Source organism: Hipposideros armiger, unplaced genomic scaffold, assembly GCF_001890085.2.
Source record: "Hipposideros armiger isolate ML-2016 unplaced genomic scaffold, ASM189008v1 scaffold_105, whole genome shotgun sequence".
NCBI lineage: Eukaryota > Metazoa > Chordata > Mammalia > Chiroptera > Hipposideridae > Hipposideros > Hipposideros armiger.
Genome location: NW_017731455.1, coordinates 2173995 through 2193575, shown reverse-complemented (window position 1 = coordinate 2193575; position 19581 = coordinate 2173995). Strand labels below are relative to the sequence as shown.

Sequence of the window (19581 nt, the reverse complement as noted above, 5' to 3'; positions counted from 1 at the left end):
GCTTTCAAACACTGATTCTTAATCTAGGGTCCATGAATGACCTCAGAGGGGTGCTATGAGCCCCCTGAAATTGAATGTAAACTTTTACATGTACATTTTTTCTCAGGAGAGAGTCTAGAGTTTCATCAGATTCTCACATTGTTCCCTGAATCCAAAAAGTTAGGAGCTACTGCTTTAAATCACAGGTACTTACTAAATCAAAGTACAAGTGCGCCTCGACAAATGATGGGGTTACATTCTAACAAGCCTATTGTAAGTCAAAATTGCGTTTGATACACCTAACTTACTGAGCATCATGGTGTAACCTAGCTTACTTTAAATGTGTTCAGAATACAATATCCAAAAAAATGTTGGCAACACAGCACACTATACAGTATTGGCTGTTTACCCACGTGATCTCCTGACTGACTGGAAGGTGAGGCTCACTGCTGCTGCCTAGTATCATGAGAGAGTATCAATCATATCACATATATTGCTAGCCTGGGAAAAGATCAAAATTCAAAATTTGAAGTATGATTTCTACTATATACATATTGCTTTCACGCCGTTGTAAAGTCAAAAAATTTTAAGTTGAATCATTTTATGTCAGGACCATCTGTATAGTTATCAAAAGAAAACTATGCAAACTTGTAACTAGGAAAGGACAACTTGTTATAGTTGGACCTGGGGAAGCCTCTGATTCTAAATGAACACGTTTATTGATTATGACCTGTGAAAGCAAGTGGGGTTGATACCTGGATCAACTGAAGCCTTCCTTTTCGAGGACTAGGCATTTTCCTGGTAACTCTTATAACTACAAACATTATATTTGCCCACCATGTGCCAAATATGGTCCCAGTGCCTTGCACATTTTAACGCTTAACCCTTACAACAACCTTATAAAATAGGTATTATTACCAGCCTTGTTTTACAGGTGAGAAAAAGGAAGCACAGAGAGGTTAAAACCATAGATTGAGTTTACATTAAACATTCTAAGACCCTTCACAGTTCTGAATAATGTAGTTTGTCAAGCTATTAATATAATTAATGGTCCAGAATAATTACAATTTTAGATGTGTCTGACTGGCGGCCATGATTACAACATGGTGGCCTAATTAATAACAGGATTACTATATGTGTCACCTCTGGTTTTGTACATAAGAACAGACTACAGGTCACATGTAGAAGAGAGCCAGCTGACTACTCTCCTTAATTTGAGTTTGGCTAAGAGTTACTATGATTTATAAAATGGGGTTACTGACCAAGTAGATAATTTTATTGTTATAAATATTATCACCACTAAAAAATTCACTCTGTGTATGTAGGGTATGCCATAACCCTGTAGAGTTTTAAATTAGCTAAATCTTGCCTCTGGAAGATTAGAATTTCATTAATTCCAGGATTTGATCAATTGATGGAATGTCAGATATAATTCATCCTTTACCTAGATTATAATGTATGATTATAATTAATGAGCAGGTGACCTAGATATTTAGATGGACTATCCTCTAAAAACATCACTTATAAATAATCTAGAGAAAAACCAATATTGTAGATATTAAAGTTCATTTAATCCCATCCATGTCTATAGTGGTTACTAGAAATTCAACAATTAATGTATATGTATATGTCAAATTTACATATGTATATGTTAAATTTACATATGTATTCTAGTGATTTATGGGAGTGAAGTAGGAACCCTAAAATAGAACTGAAAGCCTCTGGAAAAAGTAACTAAAATAATTTGCTAATGGGGAAAATGTTTTGCCATCTAAGTAGAATTAGATGTGCAATAGAAATGAGTAAAGTATATGTGTAAGTCACCCTGAGTGAAAGGTGGGCCTCAATGACTCATCCAATCAGCTGTATGACAAAGTAGGGCTCTATGAAACAATTGTAAGTGTGACGCTGATTTAGGAAAAATCTATTATCCAATATCTTATTTACATATGGGGGGTCATCATTATAATAAATTTCAAATGCTTTATGGGATAATGTAATACCTGTTAGAAAAGATTTGGTTAAAGACACAATTAATTGAATTATGATTATTCAAATTTTGCTTTACAGCAGAGCACTTAGATAACTGGAAACTGAGTTGATAGCACTCTTTAATTTGGAAACCTTGTCTTTTGGGGAATCTGTAAATTAAAGCTAAAGATGGTTACAAGGAATATATTTAGAACATCTGAGACAGTCAATTTTCCAAGAGAAAACTTTAGAACTTCTATGTCCCCAAAAGTAATAAAACTAAATTTCTTTGAAAGTATTCTAAAAACAAGTCTTAATTGAACCTCGATTGATCTTCCTCCCAATTAGACTTAATAAGTAAGGTTCTAGTTAACTTTAAACTCATTAGAAAAAGAATAACCTAAATGCAAAGTACTTCTGCTTCTCCTTGTTCTCTTCATGAAAAAAAAAATTTTTTTTGACAAAGACTGATGCCGAGGGAGAGAAAATAAAAGTCAGTCAGTCTCTAGCCATGTCTAGCTTTCCCTTTCAAGCGTTTTCAAATTCCTTCCTTCAGATGTGTTGGACATGTGTGTGTGCTTCCCAGCTGCCACTTCGCCTTGTTCTGAGTTGTGGCATTCTGTCCCATGGTGGGTCACCAGGCCCTGCGCTGCTCGTCTCCACTGGAGACCTGGGCCCCTATTCTCCCTCCTAGTTATGTGGCTCCCTCTACTCTGGCCCAGGTAGTGGCCTGGGGGAGGGATGGGAAATCTGCTTTTTGTCTCTGTCAAGCACAGATACACAGCTTCCCCAAGACCTGTAGAGTCCTGAGCCCCCAAACTCTATGATTCATGTGTCCCTCCTTGAATCCTTCTATTCTTAGAGCTAACCTTGTCCAGGACCGTTGACTGTTGTAACAGCCATTTACACCCTCCTTTACTAAATGGTTAACAAATCATGCCTTGTATTTAGACATTCAACAAATAGATCTTGGGGCATCTGTTTTGTGTGAAGCACTGTTAAATGTTAGGAACACAGAGGAAGGGAATAGGATAAGTCAAGAATGGCATTTAAGTGACAGAGGTAGAGAGTTAATGATAATCCGACAATTAGGTATTTAATCATCATTGGGATATGTCCCAAGAGGGAGAAGCATATGACAAGGGGCCTAACTTAGTCTGAGGGTCAATAATGGTTTTTATGAGGAGGTGAGATTTAATTATGAAGCATGACTTGGAAAGAAAGAGAGGATTGTGAGAGACCGGTACTAGCAAAAGAAGCAGATAGTGTAAGGGAAGGGTAGAGTCTGTCTTTCTGGAGGAACTGAAAGAAAGCTAGGGTGGCAAAGTCGGAGAGAGAAAGGGCAAGGGGGAGGAGAGGAGGGTAGTGCAGTTAGCAAGGACCTACTGTGCCAGGCACGAGGGGCCATGTGAAAGAAGTCAGTCTTTGTCCTAAAAACTGTAAGGAATAATTGAAAGGATTTTAATCAGCCGGAGTGGGGATCAGGTGGAGAAATAGGGGTGTTTGACACAGTCAGTGTTGCCGTTTCACATGTTCATTCTGGCCAACGTGTGGGATGCTTGGGAGGGTGAGCGGCAAACACGGAGTCCAGGTAGTACACTGTTAATGCTTCCCAGGGAAGATGGTGGCGGCCTGGATTAGGACAGTGCAGGCAGAGAGGCAGATAAAAGGACAATGGGTTTAAAGCTACTTAGAAGGTAAAATTGCTAGAAGTTAGTGTTGGACTGGATGTGGGAAGAAGTGAAAAATTACTCCTAGGTTCCTGGTCTACTAAGGAGAGAGTATGGAGCAAGAATGGAAGAGGACCTTGAGCCAGCAAAAGAGATCAAGAGAAAAATTTCCAGGTAGGTGGAAAGAAATGCAGGAGAGCATGGGGTTGTGAAAGCCACATAGAGCTTAAACTTGCTCAGCAAGCCACCAGTACCCAGCAACCTGACATCAGGTTATTCAACAGTGGAAAGGTTCTGGGTAAGCCTGGGCTTGCACAATCTAGTCCACATTAGGCTCCCTCTTCCAGGAGACAAGGTGCTTTGTTTCCAGCCGGCATCACAGCTCCACAAACTGTCTTGGACATTATCTTCCAAGAGCTGACAGCGATTTTCAGGAAGTGGTCTTAAGCAATATTTAGGAACAAAAGTTTTCCCTAAATGATATGTTGTCTTTAGAGATGCACCTCTGGGCACAGCCAACTCTTATGATGCCATGCAGGGTACTCTGACCTGTTAGAAACAACTAAATCTCTTCATTCCAGATTGGGACCTTTGCTTTATCCAGCTCAACCGGAAGATTCACTGAGGTTCGGATAGTCATTGAGGGTTGTTCATAAATAGTTAGTTATCTTGTTGGGGCACATGGTAGGGTTACACTGCTTCAGCCATTTGCTTTATATGACGCTTTAGCTAATGAAATGGGAATGGAAGTGATGTGTGTGTTAAGAGCCAGTCCATGGTTTCCTACCCTCTGTTCCCAGCTTCAGCAAAGAAGGAAGACTGGTCATGACGGAACCTCCTTCAGTGAGCTTTATAAGCAGAGCCCCTATTAATAAGCTGCAGTTTACATGCACCACAGGCAAGGAATAACTTTGTTGTTTTAAAAACAAGGCGATATTTGTTACTGAATCATAGCCTAGCCCATCCTGACTGATGCAGAGACACTCTTCTCAGGGCAAAGTAACTTTAAGCGTTCATATGAATTCCAAAGATGTTAGGACCAATTCTTTACCAGGATTCAAGCTCAAAGGCATAGGATCTCTCTTTTGTCCCCAGAGTCTCCGCAAGAAGAGACCAATAACAATTATAACAATAGCTACCATTTAGTAAATCCTAACATGTTGCAGGCATTATGCTAATTGTTTTGTATACATTATTCCATTTTACCTCGAAATAATGCAATAAATGGACATTAGAAAATCCATTTTTAAAATGAGAGAATCAGGGCTGATAGAGGTTAACTTGCCAAGAGTCACACAGCTAGAATGTGACAGAATAAGATTAGAACCCAGATTGCTGGGCTCCAAAGCCCTTGCTGAGCCCTTAGACATTCTGCTAGAAGGACTCAGGGTTATCCACCAATGTTCCAAATGAGCAGCTTGGTTCTGAAGCCAACCAATCGGAGTATCTTTATAGAGTGGGGTTTAACACTAAGATATGCTTGCTTTTCAGACCTGGGACCTGGTGACCCAGTCCTAGCTACCAAGCATTCGTTTAAGCTGGCTGAAAAATACATCAGTTTTGTGTTTGGACCCTAGAGTCAGATAGATTTGAATTCAAATTGGGGTTCTGCCTCTCCCCTACCAGTGCCTCTCCCCATACCCCATGTGAAAAATGGGGTAATAATAGTTCCTAGTTATGGGGCTGTTGGGAGCGGGGGGCCCCTCTTTTGCCTGTTCACCCTCAGATCCACTCCCATCCTTCTCTATTCTACTCTGAGTCTTGAGAAGGGAGTGGGGGTGGCCTAACTCATTCTTTAGGCTATCTTGTTTGCTTCAGCCAATCAAAGGGGCTGGCAATTGATGGGAGGACAGAAAGGTGGAAAAAGCCAAGAAGGATATCTCCTTCTTTTTTCAGGTGGCATTTTCAGCAGTGACAGTTCTAAAAAGCCCCTCTCTGCTTGGTCCCAGCTGTCACCTAGGTAGCTCTGGCTCCTGGCTCTGTTCACAACATGATTTGTCACTCCAGCCCTAGGGAGGTTAGTAATCTTCTCTTGTTACTAATCTTTGGGCTGCCTCACCGTCACGTTTCGTCCTTTCAGCTCTTCCAAGACCTTTTTAAGTAAGTCTCAGTATTACAGTCCCATTAGTGGCTATCTGGCATGGACTATGTTTTCCAGATTGTGCCAGGGCTGATGCAGAGAAGACTGCTCAAGATAATGCCTATGAAGTACTTAGAACAGCGCTGGTCACATAATATGTGCTCAATAAACGGTAGCTTACAAAATGGCTTACTTTCCTCTTACTGAAATTCTTGCTGCCAATTTGTCCCAGGCAGGCCCCTGCCTACCTCATGGCTCCCGAATCACTGCCCATTTCTCCTCCTCTTACCCTCCACAAACCTGGGCTTCTGTTTTCCTTCATCCTTCTCTAATACTTATAGGGTAAAGGGCATGTGAATTCCCCCGTGACATTTATGACACATGTCACAATTGTATTTTTAATTTTATAAACTTCTTATTATGGTTTCCAAAGCCCTGCTCTCTCTGCCCCCTCTAGCTTCCCAACCCCTCTCTCTGCTATTTTCCCCCTTCCTCCACTCCAGCCCACACTGTTCGGTCCTCTCTGCCAAGCTTGGGCCTCCTTCAGGGCTTTGGCAGGTATCGTTTCCTCTTCTTAGAAAGGCCTTTTCTGGGCTTCTCCCGTGGCAGGCCCTTCTCCCACCCCAGCCTCTGTGGAGCTGCTCCCCCCTTAGCGAGACCCTCCTGAACACCTTAGCTAATGCTGGTCACCTCTGTTATGTGACAGATGCTGTTTGGATCTTCACTGTACTTCCCACAATTTGTTGTGATTTCATTTGACTTGTCTGTGTTGACTTGTCTGTTGCTTTCTCCCTACTGTCTCCCTCCCAACATGTCACAGGCCATTATTCTATTCATTCCACAAGGGCAGGATCTACATGTGACGTCTTCCTCTGTGTATTCTTAGTGTCTAAAACAGATGCTTGGCACAAAACAGGCTGTCAGTCGATGTGTTATGAATGAATGGGTGTTCAATTAACCTCTCTAAGCTGCTCATGTCAAGGTCCCTCGAAGTCTAATGGTGATCACTTTGGGCTTCCCCTCCTCTCCTTTATCCTGGTACTTGTGTTGTGCAGGAAGCCTGAAAGCAGAGGCCCTGACTCCGTTCAGGCTGGTCTCCTTGTCCAGGCCCTGCATGGCGCATGGCGCTCCATTCCCTCCACAACACGCTCAGCCAGTGGGACCTTCACTGAGGCTCCCAAGACTCTGGACTCTTCACAGTCCTCCTCCTCCCCCTCCTTCTGAGGACTTGCCTCCTCTAAGGCCCTGTATAGGAGGAATCTCAAGTCAGAACCAGGATCAGAACCCTCAATTGTAGCCCCTTCTCAGCACCTGGGCCATTTTGGCCTCTACCCCCATCTCAGGCAATTTCTTCTTCTCACACAGTCCAGCTGGTGTCCACACGAAAAACAAAGGCTCATGTAGGTTTTGTCTTCTTAGCAACTAACCTCAGTCAACAGTTTCTCTTTCTCTCTCTCTCTCTCTCTCTCCCTCCCTCTCTCTCTCTGTCTCCCCCTCTACCCCCTCCCCGTCAGCCTCCCTCAAAGGCTTAGGAAACCTCAGGACTTCTTAAACCATAGAGCCTGGCTATACTTCTAGGAGAAGGGGCAACAAAACCAAACAAAGCACAAACCACAAACACCCTTCATTACTTAAGAATGAACTAACAATTGTAAAAATAAAATATATTGACGTAATGAGCTAATTTCCTAATTACCCAGCTCTACCAGATATCCGCCCCAGTGCCCCAGTTGCCCTCTAGAACCAGTGGCTGGAAACCCTGAACTCTACCTACCTACCTAGCCCCTGCTGGCCTTCCTTGGTGGACTGGGGCTGAGGAGGAAGGGGTGGAGCCTTGTCATGTAGCCCATCCCATAGGACTTGCCAAAACAGATCCCCCCAGAAGCCTGACTGCCTCCTGCTGGGATTATTTGAGACTTCTAGCTTAATCTATTGATAAAGTAGTTTTTGGTCAAACTGAAGTCCTTATTCTACCACAAATGTGGTAAAAGTGAGTCAGAGGGATTCCGTCTTCTTCTTTCCTAAGGTACTTTCGAAATAGTAGGCTCTAAGGTCACGTTCACCCCCCAGCATGACACACTGGCAGGGACTGTTTCTCAATCTCTCTCTCTTTTCCCCCAATATGTTTATGTTACTCTAGAGGCCAGAACCATGCTCAAAATTAAATATGAGTCAGGAATGCGTTTGCCTGGGAATAACAGAAAACAAGGTTATAGTGGCTTAAACACAGAGATTTAAAACAATCCAGAGTTGTGTGATGGGTGGTGTTGGGCTTGGAAATTAAGTTACAGGACAAATAGAAAAAAAAAAAGTGAAAAAGAAGCCATGACAGCTGTGTCCGTTTCCTTTTACTGGGAAGGAAAAACTTCTCTGGAAATCCTTGTTGGACTTTCTCTTGGGTCTGATGGCCCAGAGATAGGTCATAGTGACCATGTTGACTGTAGGGACAGTTAGAATATTAGAGGACAAGATGATCATAATTAGCTTATATATTTTACTCATTCTTTTTTCCAGGGCTGGGCAAAAGATCACCCTAAACAAAACCAGGCTCCTGATAGCCAGAAGTGGGTAGGAATAAATATGGGATAGGCAGGTCTCAGTGCCTGCCCCAAATCAACTAAGTGAATTCTAGGAGCTATAAGCTGATGAACTTGATGCTGAGTTTTGAAACTTTTTGCAAACAATTATTAAACAGGAGTTGTGTGAGTCTCCGAGACTGTAAGTTCTAAGTGAGGAGGTACTATGCTGGCTTTATCATCACTGTACTTGTATCTACAGTAAGGTGCCTGGCATGCAGTAGGGGTTCTATACATATTTATTGAATAGATGAATGAACAAAAGGAATCTGGAGGGAAGTAGATGATGAGAATAGCATGAATTCAATAAGAATAATTCAGGCCAAACTTACTTTAGTTCCTTTAAAAGTTTTTGATAGAATAATTGTTATATTTGAGATCAGGGCTTCTCATAGATAGTTTATCATTGCATTTCAGCAATTCAGCTAACAATGTTCCTCCTAATATTCTTGCAGACAAATTCTTCTGTATGTAGGTGGATCTGTAGCAACATATCCGGTAAGCTTTGACCAATGAATCTGGGTCAGTCTGGAGGGAAGCCTGTTGAGCAGAGACAAACGAGTAAGAAGGCAGCCTGAGTTATTGGTAAGAAAATAGGTTTTAGGGAGAGAAAGGCGTAGGTTCAAATCCCTTCTCTGCTACCTTCTACCTGGGTGATTTGGGCAACTTACTTAATTTCTCTGAACCTCATGTTTCTTATCTGTAAACTGAAGATCATATCATTTTGCAGGATCATCATGGGGATGAGTCATGTTAAGCTGTTAGCAGGTATGTAGGGTGGCAGAAAAAAATTTAAAAATATCTTGAAAGACTGAAAAGTGGAAAATGGACAAAACAGAACAAAATGCAGGGTGCATACAGATAGATGTGAACCACTTTCACAAGTGCCAGATGGGGACAGCCTGTCCTAGTACAGTCAGTGGGACCAGCTTTTTATGGCATCTAATCAGACACCCCTTATGAAGGCGGGGACTCTAACGTCTTGAAATGCCACCCTGAATACAAAAGGCAAGTCTGGATTACTATATATGCAGAACTTGTAGTGATGTCACCTTTTTCATCCCCATTATGGGTAATGGGTGTCTCCTCTTTTTTTGAATTTTATCGATCTGGCTAGAAGCTTATCAATTTTACTGATCTTTTCAGAGAATTAGCTTTCGGTTTTAATGGTTTTTCTCTACTATTTTCCTGTTTTCTGTTTCATTGATTTCTGTCCTTTATTATTTCCTTATTTTTGTTTTGCCTACTTTGGGCTTAATTTGCTCTCCTTTCTTAAGGTTGAAGCTGAGATCAATGATTTGAGGTCTTTCTTCTTATCTAATATAGGTGTTTTATTGCTATAAATTTCTCACCAAGTACAGCTTTAGCTATATCCCTCAACTTACGACATGCGTTTTCATTATCCTTCCATTCAAAGTACTTTCTAATTTCCATTTTTATTTCTCCTTTAAACTGTGGTATGTTTAGAAGTGTGTCAGTTTCCAAATATTTTGGGATTTCCCAGGTACCTGTAAGTTATTGATTTCTAATTCTATTATGGTAAGAGTATATGTTTTATATGATTTGGAACCTTATAAATCATCTACTGAGACTTGTGTTATGGCCCAGAACATGGTCTGTCTTGGGAAATGTTCTGTGTGTCCTTGAAAAGAAACATATTCTCCTGTTGTTGGGCGTAGTGTTCTTTTAATGCTGTCTGCACCTGGAGTATATGGCGTAGGATTCTTAATATCAATTAGGCCAAGTTGGTTGATAGTATTTTACAAGCCTTGTAGACATTTGCTGATTTTCTGTCTACCTACTCTGTCAGATATTGAGTTGGTGGTGTTGAAACTGCTGTTTATAATTGTGGATTTTTCTATTTCTCCTTGTAATGCTTTTAGTTTTTGATTCACATATATGGAAGTTCTTATTAGATGCATAAATGTTTAGAATTGGTTTTCCTCTAAGATTGATCCCTATGAAATGATCCTCTTTTATTTCTGATAATATACTTGTATTGAAATATACTTTGATATTAATATAACCACCTCTATTTTCTTTGATTAGCATGGTACATTGTTTTTCAATCTTTGACTTTTATTTGTCTTTATATTTAAAGTGACCTTCTTATAAGTGACATATAGCTGGTTCTTGATTTTTTTTCCAGTCTGACAATCAGCCTTTTGTTGGGGTGATTACTTATCTGCTTGGATTGAAATCTACCATCTTGCTACGTGTTTTTTCTTTATCCTAGCTATTCTTTTTTTTTTCCTTTGTCCTCATTTACTGCCTTCTTTTTAGGTTCATTGAGTGTTTTTAAAAATAATTCTACTTTATTTTCTTTGTTTTTGTGTTAGCAATACTATTTGTTTTGCTTTTACAGTAGCTGCTTTAGGAGTTAGAGTATACATCTTGACTTATCACAGTTTACCTTCCAGTATATTACACCATTTTATGCTTGGCATAAGAATATTACAATAGAGTACTTTCTGGATATTGTGCTGTTGTCATATATTTTATTTCTACATATATTATAAACCCCACAAAATATTGCTTTTATTTTTGCATGAAGCAATCACCTTTTTTTTTTTTTTTAAAGATTTTTTTATTGGGGAATTGGGGGGATGGGAACAGTGCTGGGGAACTGGGGAACGGGAACAGACAAGTTGCTGTCTTTTTGTTCTTCAGTCTAGTTGTGGAGGACGTTGCTTCACTGGCCCAAGTTGGCACCATCATTGCGCTCTTCTCTGGCGAGGCAGATCATTCGCCGGCTTCTGGACAGCCGCTCACTGCGGCTGCTGGCTGCTCACGCTGGCTGCTGGCTACATACGGTAGCCCATGGCAACCCACTGCCACAGGGACTGCAGCTTAGCCGTTGCCAGCGACTCACGGCAGCCCAGCTCCAGGTTGAGCTGTCGTTCAGCATCTTAGCTGTAGAGGGCAGTGTCACTGGCCCTCATATGTGGGATCCGAACCGGGGCCCTCTGGCGTCCCAAGCTAGTTCTCAACCATCGCGCCACTCGGCCGGCCCAGCAATCACCTTTTAAAAAAGATTTTTAAGAAAAGAAAATTTTATCTACCTATATATGACTTCTTGAGATGTTAATTCCTTTGTGTCTATCCAGATTTCCATTTGATTGTATTTTCTTTCTACCCGAAGGATATTCTGTTAACATTTCTTATAGCAAGTGTCTGCTGGTGATGAATCTTTCAGTTTTTTTATGTCAGAACATGTCATTATTGTGTCTTGTTTTTGAAATAGGTATATTTGGGGAAAGAATTCGAGATTGACAGTTTTTTTTCCCCAGTACTGTAAAGATGCTGCTTCCCTGTCTTCTTGTTGGCAAATTTCTGATGAGAAGTTGGCTGTCATTTTCATCTTTGTTCCTCTGCACAGTAATGTGTCTTTTCTCTCTCTCTCTCTCTCTCTCTCTCTCTCTCTCTCTCTCTCTCTCTCTCTCTCTCTCTCTCTCTCTCCCTGACTGCTTTTAAGATTTTCACATTATCACTGCTTTTAAGGAATTTAATTGTGATGTTCCTTGGTGTAGGTTTCTTCATGTTTCTACTTAGAGTTTATTAAGATTCTTGGATTTGTGAGTTTATAGTTTTTATCAAATTTGGAAAGTTTTCAGCCATTATTTCTTGAAATATATATTTTTTTCTGTCCTGCCTGACCCCTCCTCATATTTCTTCTTTCCTTCCGGGACTCCACTTGCATGTATATTAAGCTCACTGATACTGTTTGTTTTTATTTTTATTCTTTCTATCCCCTCTGTGTTCATTTTGGATATTTTCTATTGCAATATTTTCAATTTTTTTAATCTTTTTTTCCAGTAATGTTTAATCTGTTGTTAGTCCCATTCAAGTGGGGTTTGCATGTGTTAAAAAAACCTCAGATGATGGCTTTATAATCTCTTTTAAAAGATTTTTCACATCTCTACTTAATATGCTCAATCTTTCCTCTACTTTCTTGGACACACAGAGAATATAATTATAATTTTTTAAATGTCCTTATTTACTAATTCTATAATTTCTCTTTCAATTGATTGATTTTTCTCCTCATTATGGGTCATTCTTTCCTGCTTCTTTTTTTGCATGCCTGATAATTTTTGATTGGATATCAGACTTGTGAATGTCACCTTGTTGGGTGCTGGATATTTTTGACTTCCTGGAAGTATCCTTGTGCTTTGTTTTGTGACACTTTGTTCTTGAAAACATTTGATCCTTTTGGGGCTAGCTTTAAGATTTGTTAGGTAGAACCAGAGCAGCATTTACTCTAGGGCAGCAGTTCTCAACCTTTCACAGGGGTCGCCTAAGACCATCGGAAAACACATATTTTTGATGGTCTTAGGAACCGAGACACCGCTCCTCTATCTGTCTCTAGGACCACATGCAGATATGCCCACATACGAGTACCCGGCGACCCCTGTGAAAGGGTTGTTCGAACCCCAAAGGGGCCGCGACCCACAGGTTGAGAACCGCTGCTCTAGGGTTAATGTGACTACTGAAGCAGGAACTTTTGAATTATGAATTATGAAGTATTGCAATCTGGGTGCCTGGATCAGGCCCTATTCCTGGTCTTGTATGATCATTATGTACTTCCACTCTGCCCAGTACTTTCCACTCTGGCTTGTGCGAACAGGATCAATTCACTGCTCTCGCAAGCTTTGGTGTTTCTCAATCTGTATGTGTGGTTCTTTCCTTGGCCTTGGGTACTTTCTTCATGCTCATGCCCTAATCAGCTGAAGACTGGAGCAAGCCCTTCTGCAGGTCTCCAGAGCTCCTCTTTCTCTATAACTCTTTCTTCCCTTCTCTGGTACTCTACTCCCAGCTCCAGCTCCTTTGGCCTTCCTGGTCTCCCAGTTCTATCTCAACTCAAGGGGGTCTGCCTAGCTCTTCTGGACTCTCCCTCTCTACTCAGCAGCTTGGCCAGTCTCTATAGAAAGTAAGCTGAACCAATCATAGTGCTGACCTCATTTGTTTTCTCCCCCATATGGACGAGTGCCCTGCACTGCTGCCTGTTTCATTTATTTTGCCTGGTTTGGTTGTTTATTTATTTTAGTTGTCTTAGCACGAGAACAAATTCAGTCCTTGTTGCTCCACCTTGGCTAGCTAGACTGGATTACTTTAAGTGATTGTGGTACTACTGATAAAACAGATTGCTAAGGGTGTCACTTGTTTCCAAAATAATTCTCATTAAGTAACCTGAAGGTGTGCAATGCATATCTCCTGCAAGTACAGTAAATCCTTGTACAGTGGGTGTTACAAAAGAGCTGCCTACAAATGAACTTTATGTATGACAATCTAATTTTCCCCTGGTTTACTTTTTACGTCCTGTGATGTTTTCTCTGCTTCATGTCTCCTTACTTTGTCTGTAGCAATGACTCAAACCACTAGACTTTCTTCTACGCCCCCCCCCACCCCGCCCCCCTTTTTTCCTTTTTCTTTTTTGGTCAGGGACCAGTAATCTGTTGATAAAATTTCATGTTTCAGGATTAGAATTTCTTATCCTAGTCAACAAAATCCTTGAGTACTTAGGTGTGTGCTTGGGGCTAAGGTGTGTGTAGGCTTGATAAAAAGTGTCTTTGACTTCAAGAAGGTTTTTGTTTTGTTTTGTTTTAAATTTAATATGAATAACCACTCCTACTGTTTTGGGTTGTTTTAAAAGAGGGCCACACCTGTATTTTGGGATATATTTATAAGCAAGAATAGAAAGCTCAAGAGAAGAAATTCCTGTTTTTCTTGTTCCTCAGCTTCAACAAGCATTTACTTGAGTGTTTAATATAACTAAGCACTACAGTATCACCTGAGACTGAGGCAAGTTGCTAACACTGATGCTGGGTTCATTATCTTGTGAAAGAATGACACAATTGATGAAGACCCAAGGTGTGGTACCACAGCAGATGTGTGAGATTTCACAGGAGGGTGTGATTATGGAGGGCTGGAGAGATTAGGGAAGGCTTGGAGGTTTGGAGGTTTAGTTCAGGAAGGCACGATAGGATTTAGGGGAGAGTGGCATGAGTCCAGTTAGGCATTTGCATGTCCCTGGTGTGGCTAGGGACAATGGGAGAGTTGAAGTAAGGGGCTCCTACTGGAGAACAGTGGGAAGAGTCGAGGTTTATCTTTGGAGGCCTCAAGTGCCAGGCTCAGGCATTTGGACCGAGGGAGCTCAGGGTGGCTTTTGATGGGTACACATGGACAAATATTTGTTTTGAAGAGAGGGTTAGGGTTAATGTGTGCAGAGATGAGGGCTGGTGGCAGAGGTGTGACGGCAGGGACTATATCTTAATCATCTTTGTATTCCCAGCTGCTGGTTCATATTTAATGCTGCTTAAGTAGAATGTAAAAGGTTATCTTGTACCTTCCAAATTGCGAATGCTCTGGAGAACCACTGGCCTTGCCTACAGCAGGGCAAATATTGTGAAAAAACCTCTTTGGGCCCAGTGTTACTTTGTTTGAAGGGTTAAAAGTAGGCTAATTTGGACTTAGACTTTTTGAAACATGATTTCTTTTTGAATTCCTCATTTTCTTCAAGGCAAAGACACTCAGCCACTGTTACGGAAATTGTGCAACAGGACCATTCCCAATCCCCACTTCCCGCATCCCTAATAAAAAAGTTTTCCAAATCTCATAAAAAAGACGGGCCACACATACGTATACATAGAAACCCAGACACCGCACACTCCCAACAGAGCCTGGTGGAGACAATCTCTCTCTCTCTTCCTCTCTCCCTCCCTTCCCCCCCGTCCCCCCCACCGCAGCGTCTAGGCAGAACAACCATTCATTTAAGCACACACACACACACACACGTGTGTGCACACACTCTACCCTAATATACACACACAGTGCGCAAGACCACGTGCTGCCCCGGAGCGGGCCGACTCGTGGCAGCTCCCGTCACTCCCAGGCGCCCGTTGCGTCATCAGGACGCGACATTGCAGCAGGCACCGGCGGAGACCTGAAGTGCCGGCAGCTCAGCCCCCGAAGCCCGCTGAGCTGCGGGTGCGAGCCGCCAGGGCGGGAGCGGGCTGCGGGAGGCTGCTCCGGCCCCGAGCGCCGGGACAGGTGCGTGGTCACCCTCTGCGCTGGAGGCCGCGCGACTCCTGCAAGTTGCCGGGGCGGTCCGTGCCTCCCCCCCGGCCCCCTCCCCCGAGTTCCGTGGTTCCCCCTGAGAAATGGGTTCCTGCTTGTGCCGTGCTGGGTGGTCAGGATGGTGCTCGCCCCGAGGGACCAGGTTCAGGCCGGGCTTCCGCTATGGACTCAGTACCCTGCGCATCTGAATGGGACGTGGGGGCATTGGCTTTGGCGTGGAGGCAGCAGGGGTGCTCTGAGAGCAGCTGGCGCTGGGGACATCCCGATGACAGATGACCACTGATTGGACTGAGCGCTCCCTGTGCGTCAGACACTGTACTGTGCTGGGCGCTTTGTATGTATTGGCCAGTCCTCCCAGAACCCCAGGAGGTAAGAGCTAGCATATTATGCCCGTTTTCCAGAGGGGGAACCAAGGCATAGAAGTTAACCCACTTGTCCCAAGTCCCACAGATGGTAAGCAGTGGGGGTTTGGAACAAGGCTATATTTGGCTTCAGAGCTGGCACCCCTGCCTCTGTCCCTTTCAGAACTCGCAGTTGGCTCCTCTCAGCCCGGTAGTCTGGCACCTCCGGATTTTTTTTTTTCCCCCAAACTTCTCGACCTTGGATGAACGCTGTGGGGGAGGAGGAGCGTAGCGTGGACTTCCAATTGGCACCAGACTCTTTCTCCCTCCCGCCCTCCCCTCCTCGGCGGGGGCCAGCGCGTCTTCTTTTTCTCAGGCAGCGGCCGGCTCTCCTCCTGTGGTAGCTATATTCTGCACCTGGAACTGATAGTTAGTTTTATAATACCGGGGAGCTTTCATACCAGGTGCAGGGCTTGACTACTATTCTCTCCTCTCGCCTGTTGTTAGATTGTTACTTACGTTACACTGTTAAGGTTGTATCGAGTTACGCTGAGCGTAACACTTACCGCAGCAAGCCCATGTGGCGATTGTAAAGACAGGGGACTATGCCCTCCGAGGAACGCTGTTAACCTGGAATTGACCTTTCAGGGTTTTAAAGGAATGATTGAAAGCCAGGTGAGAAATAGCCAAACGCGATCTCAAAATCATTTCAGAATTATGTTAGAAAGTTTTTATATTTTAGGTTAATGTCTACCAATTTTCTTTAGCAGTTCACTGTTAGCGAGCCTGTTTCCTTAGGGTAGGAAAAGGCATTGTTGACAAGGGTGAAAGCTTACAAATCAGATATTTTAAGTAGATTGCTTTTGTTTCAGAGCTTTGTAGATCTACTAAAAGTGCAAATACCTTTTCATTTAAGACATCACAAGAAAGTTAAGTTTAATTCAGTTTCAGGGTGAAACAGAGGTGCTGTCATTGCCTTCCCCCAATTTTACGTTGCATAGTGTATGACCAAAACTTCCCAGCACATAATTTGAAAAAATTATCTGTGTACATACATGTAACTTATATTTAATTAAATAGACACATGCCTTCATCCTCCAGGAAGTCTTCAATTATTAACACAAATGAAATAATTCTTGGTCTTGTACCTGAAATAAGCTCTTATTTGCCCTTACAAATTCATAGCGGTTTTGTTTAGGAAGTCTAAAGATACAAAGGTTGATTTTTTTTTTTTTAATAAATCAAGGCTGCCTAACTGAGTTTGTATGAACACATCAAAGTCTGTTTTTATACTTTGAATGTGGTGGGAGTTCATTTGACATCCTATTATAGAGCAAAATCATGTAGAAGTCAGAATTTTGAGTTCTGGTGTTTACTCTCTGGATTCCTCATTAACGTAAATGGTATGTATATTTTACAGTACATGATTTGGGAGTTACGCTGTGTGACATGGACGAATCTTCTCTGACCCTTGGCACGATAGATGTTTCTTATCTGCCAAATTCATCAGAATACAGTGTGGGCCAATGTAAGCATGCAAGCGAGGAATGGGTAAGTTTAAGGCACAGATTCAAAACATTCAACCTAAAGATGTTCATTTCAATATTGTTCATGAAGGTAAAAATGCTGGTGCCAACTTAATATCAAAGGGATAATAGCTACAGAAATGGCCTCCAGCTGTTAGATGGTATGTTTATGAAGTCTAATGTTTAAAAATTCGTATGGCATCATGTTGACTGGGCAGAAAATACTGGGTAAGAAATTTAAGTACAGTAGCTGTGTTAAACAGCAGAATACTTTTTCATAGAAAAAAACCTACTAGTAGTTGTTTTGGGTGGTGTAATTGTAAATTAAAAAATTTAAAATCTGTTTCCCCTAATTATATCTAATAAGTATAAATGTTGTGATGGAAATAAAGTATTTTATTTAAAAAATTAAAAATAGGAAATAAATTTTAGTATGATCCAATCCAAAGGGCATGCGTTATCTTGTATTGTTTTCCCTATTTCAGCAGCACATGGAATGTTTAAAATATTTCTTTAACACTATTTACATAAAGATGATAATGGAAATTTTTTTTTTTTGCTTATTTTTGAGAATGTTATATCAGTGGGATTTGAGCAACCTAAGAACCCAAAATGTTTAGAAGAGCAGAGTTTCACCCTAATTGTACAGTACAGCTATAATTTCGTATTCCAGCCTTTAAACTCCCTTGTTAGGATAAAGGAATGTTATGTAATTGTGCCTTGTTTTTAATTTAAAGTAAAATATTTTAAGCTGTATTATAACAACTTGCTCACTGTGGAAGGCCTTGGTAGTTCTTTTGTGGGAACGTGTGATTTAAGAGTAAGATGAACTGTTAGCACAGTAGTCTGATTCTATTCACCCTGCTATAGTCAGAAGCTGTTTGACCTTTCGCAACTTTGTTTTTAACCTTGAATGCTGCTTTCAGTGGGCAGCAAGTAGTCTTTGCCAGCTATTGCTATTCTTAGGCACTCAGCTTTTGCTCATGTTCCCAGTGTTGATCATGGAGGGTGTACCTTGAATGAACATTACTCTGAGAAGCACATAATACTACCAAAAGAAAAATATGTCATCAGTTTCTCTCCTGTCTGAAATATCTTAGTTTTAGAGATCACGTGGACAAGTACAATTCTCTTGCCATTCAGTGACCATTTTTTCCTTAATATTCATTAGGGCGAATGTGGTTTCAGACCTACCGTCTTCAGATCTGCAACCTTAAAATGGAAAGAAAGCCTAATGGGCCGAAAAAGGCCATTTGTCGGAAGATGTTGTTATTCCTGTACTCCCCAGAGCTGGGTAAGAATGTTACCACTTGTTGACCTTAAATAAACGTGAAATAGGAAACATAGATTTCCAGCTTATGTGAATTTGGTATTGAGCAGCCTTAATAGACTTGATTCATGATTAGAATTTAGAGCCATGTTTATAAACCAAGTATTACAAGTAAAGACGTTGACTCAGTTTTTATTTCCGTTCAGTTATTTGGTAAATGTTGGCCCAGCCACTGGTGCTAGGCGAGATTTTGGTTTTTTAGTAGTCTTAGTATGACTTTAGGGGAGAGTAGATCTCACTTTCAGTTAGCTCTTCCAGAGCGTTGGTGGGAACTTGCATGTAACTTGATGTTGAACTTCAGCACTGTGGCTTCGCTCTAGTCTTGCTAAGTTTCTACTTCCGGGGTGCTGGGAGAAGGGTGTCTGTTGACTCTGTGATAGTGAAGAATGGCCACTAAAAGGTTAGGTGAAGATTTTAAAAAGAGTGTGGATGTGCTTGTTTGTATTTTGGTGAAAAAGCATAAGCCATGCAAAATCTTCCACATTATGGTGTTGGCATCTGTGGTTGAGGAGAGTCCATTGCATAAGAGGTATGCTTCTGATGCAGTTTGCCAGAGGGATGAGTTAGCACACTACTGTTGCTCTAAGGCGGCTGTGTTCTAAAGCAGTAGAGTTACCTATTATAGGTATATTGGGATGTTAAACGCTCTCTGGAATGGGCCGCTTATCAGGACGTAGAAATTCTGCCATTTAAGTGCCTGTCATTTATTGAGATTGCGTGTAACCTATGTGAATAAAAAACTGTGTTGTATTAATATTCTACTCAGCATTGGCTGGCAGGGAGCAGAATTCTGAGTCTGGTATAAAGCGATTTTTACTAACCTAGGAGAGATTTGTGTGGGACCCAAGCAGTTTATGTTAAATACTCAGGTCTGCTCAAGAATGTCTTGGAATAAATATTGTTCCTTTTAAATCACAAATGCCATGTTGCATGAATTTGATAGCATTGAAGGATCATGGAAATTTCTGGTCCTGAAATAAGGCCAGTTCAGATCAATAGGCCAATAGAAATAAAGATTTAAATAGAAGATCACG

The 19581-nt window shown here is 41.5% G+C and overlaps 1 protein-coding gene across 9 annotated transcripts in view; it reads left to right on the top strand.

Moving 5' to 3' along the window:
• Positions 1-19581, top strand: part of GPAM (glycerol-3-phosphate acyltransferase, mitochondrial) — an 86598-nt gene that overhangs the window by 39165 nt on the left and 27852 nt on the right. For 3 of the 9 annotated variants that reach the window (XM_019646661.1, XM_019646656.1, XM_019646660.1), the window contains 2 exons: positions 17112-17242; positions 18389-18511. In XM_019646661.1, coding sequence (XP_019502206.1) covers positions 17141-17242; positions 18389-18511 — 225 coding nt within the window. In that variant the 5' untranslated portion in view covers positions 17112-17140. Of the gene's footprint in view, positions 1-15187; positions 15324-15349; positions 15720-16198; positions 16367-17111; positions 17243-18388; positions 18512-19581 lie in introns of those variants that run through there. The other 6 variants (XM_019646653.1, XM_019646652.1, XM_019646658.1 and 3 more) reach the window with 5 other exon arrangements.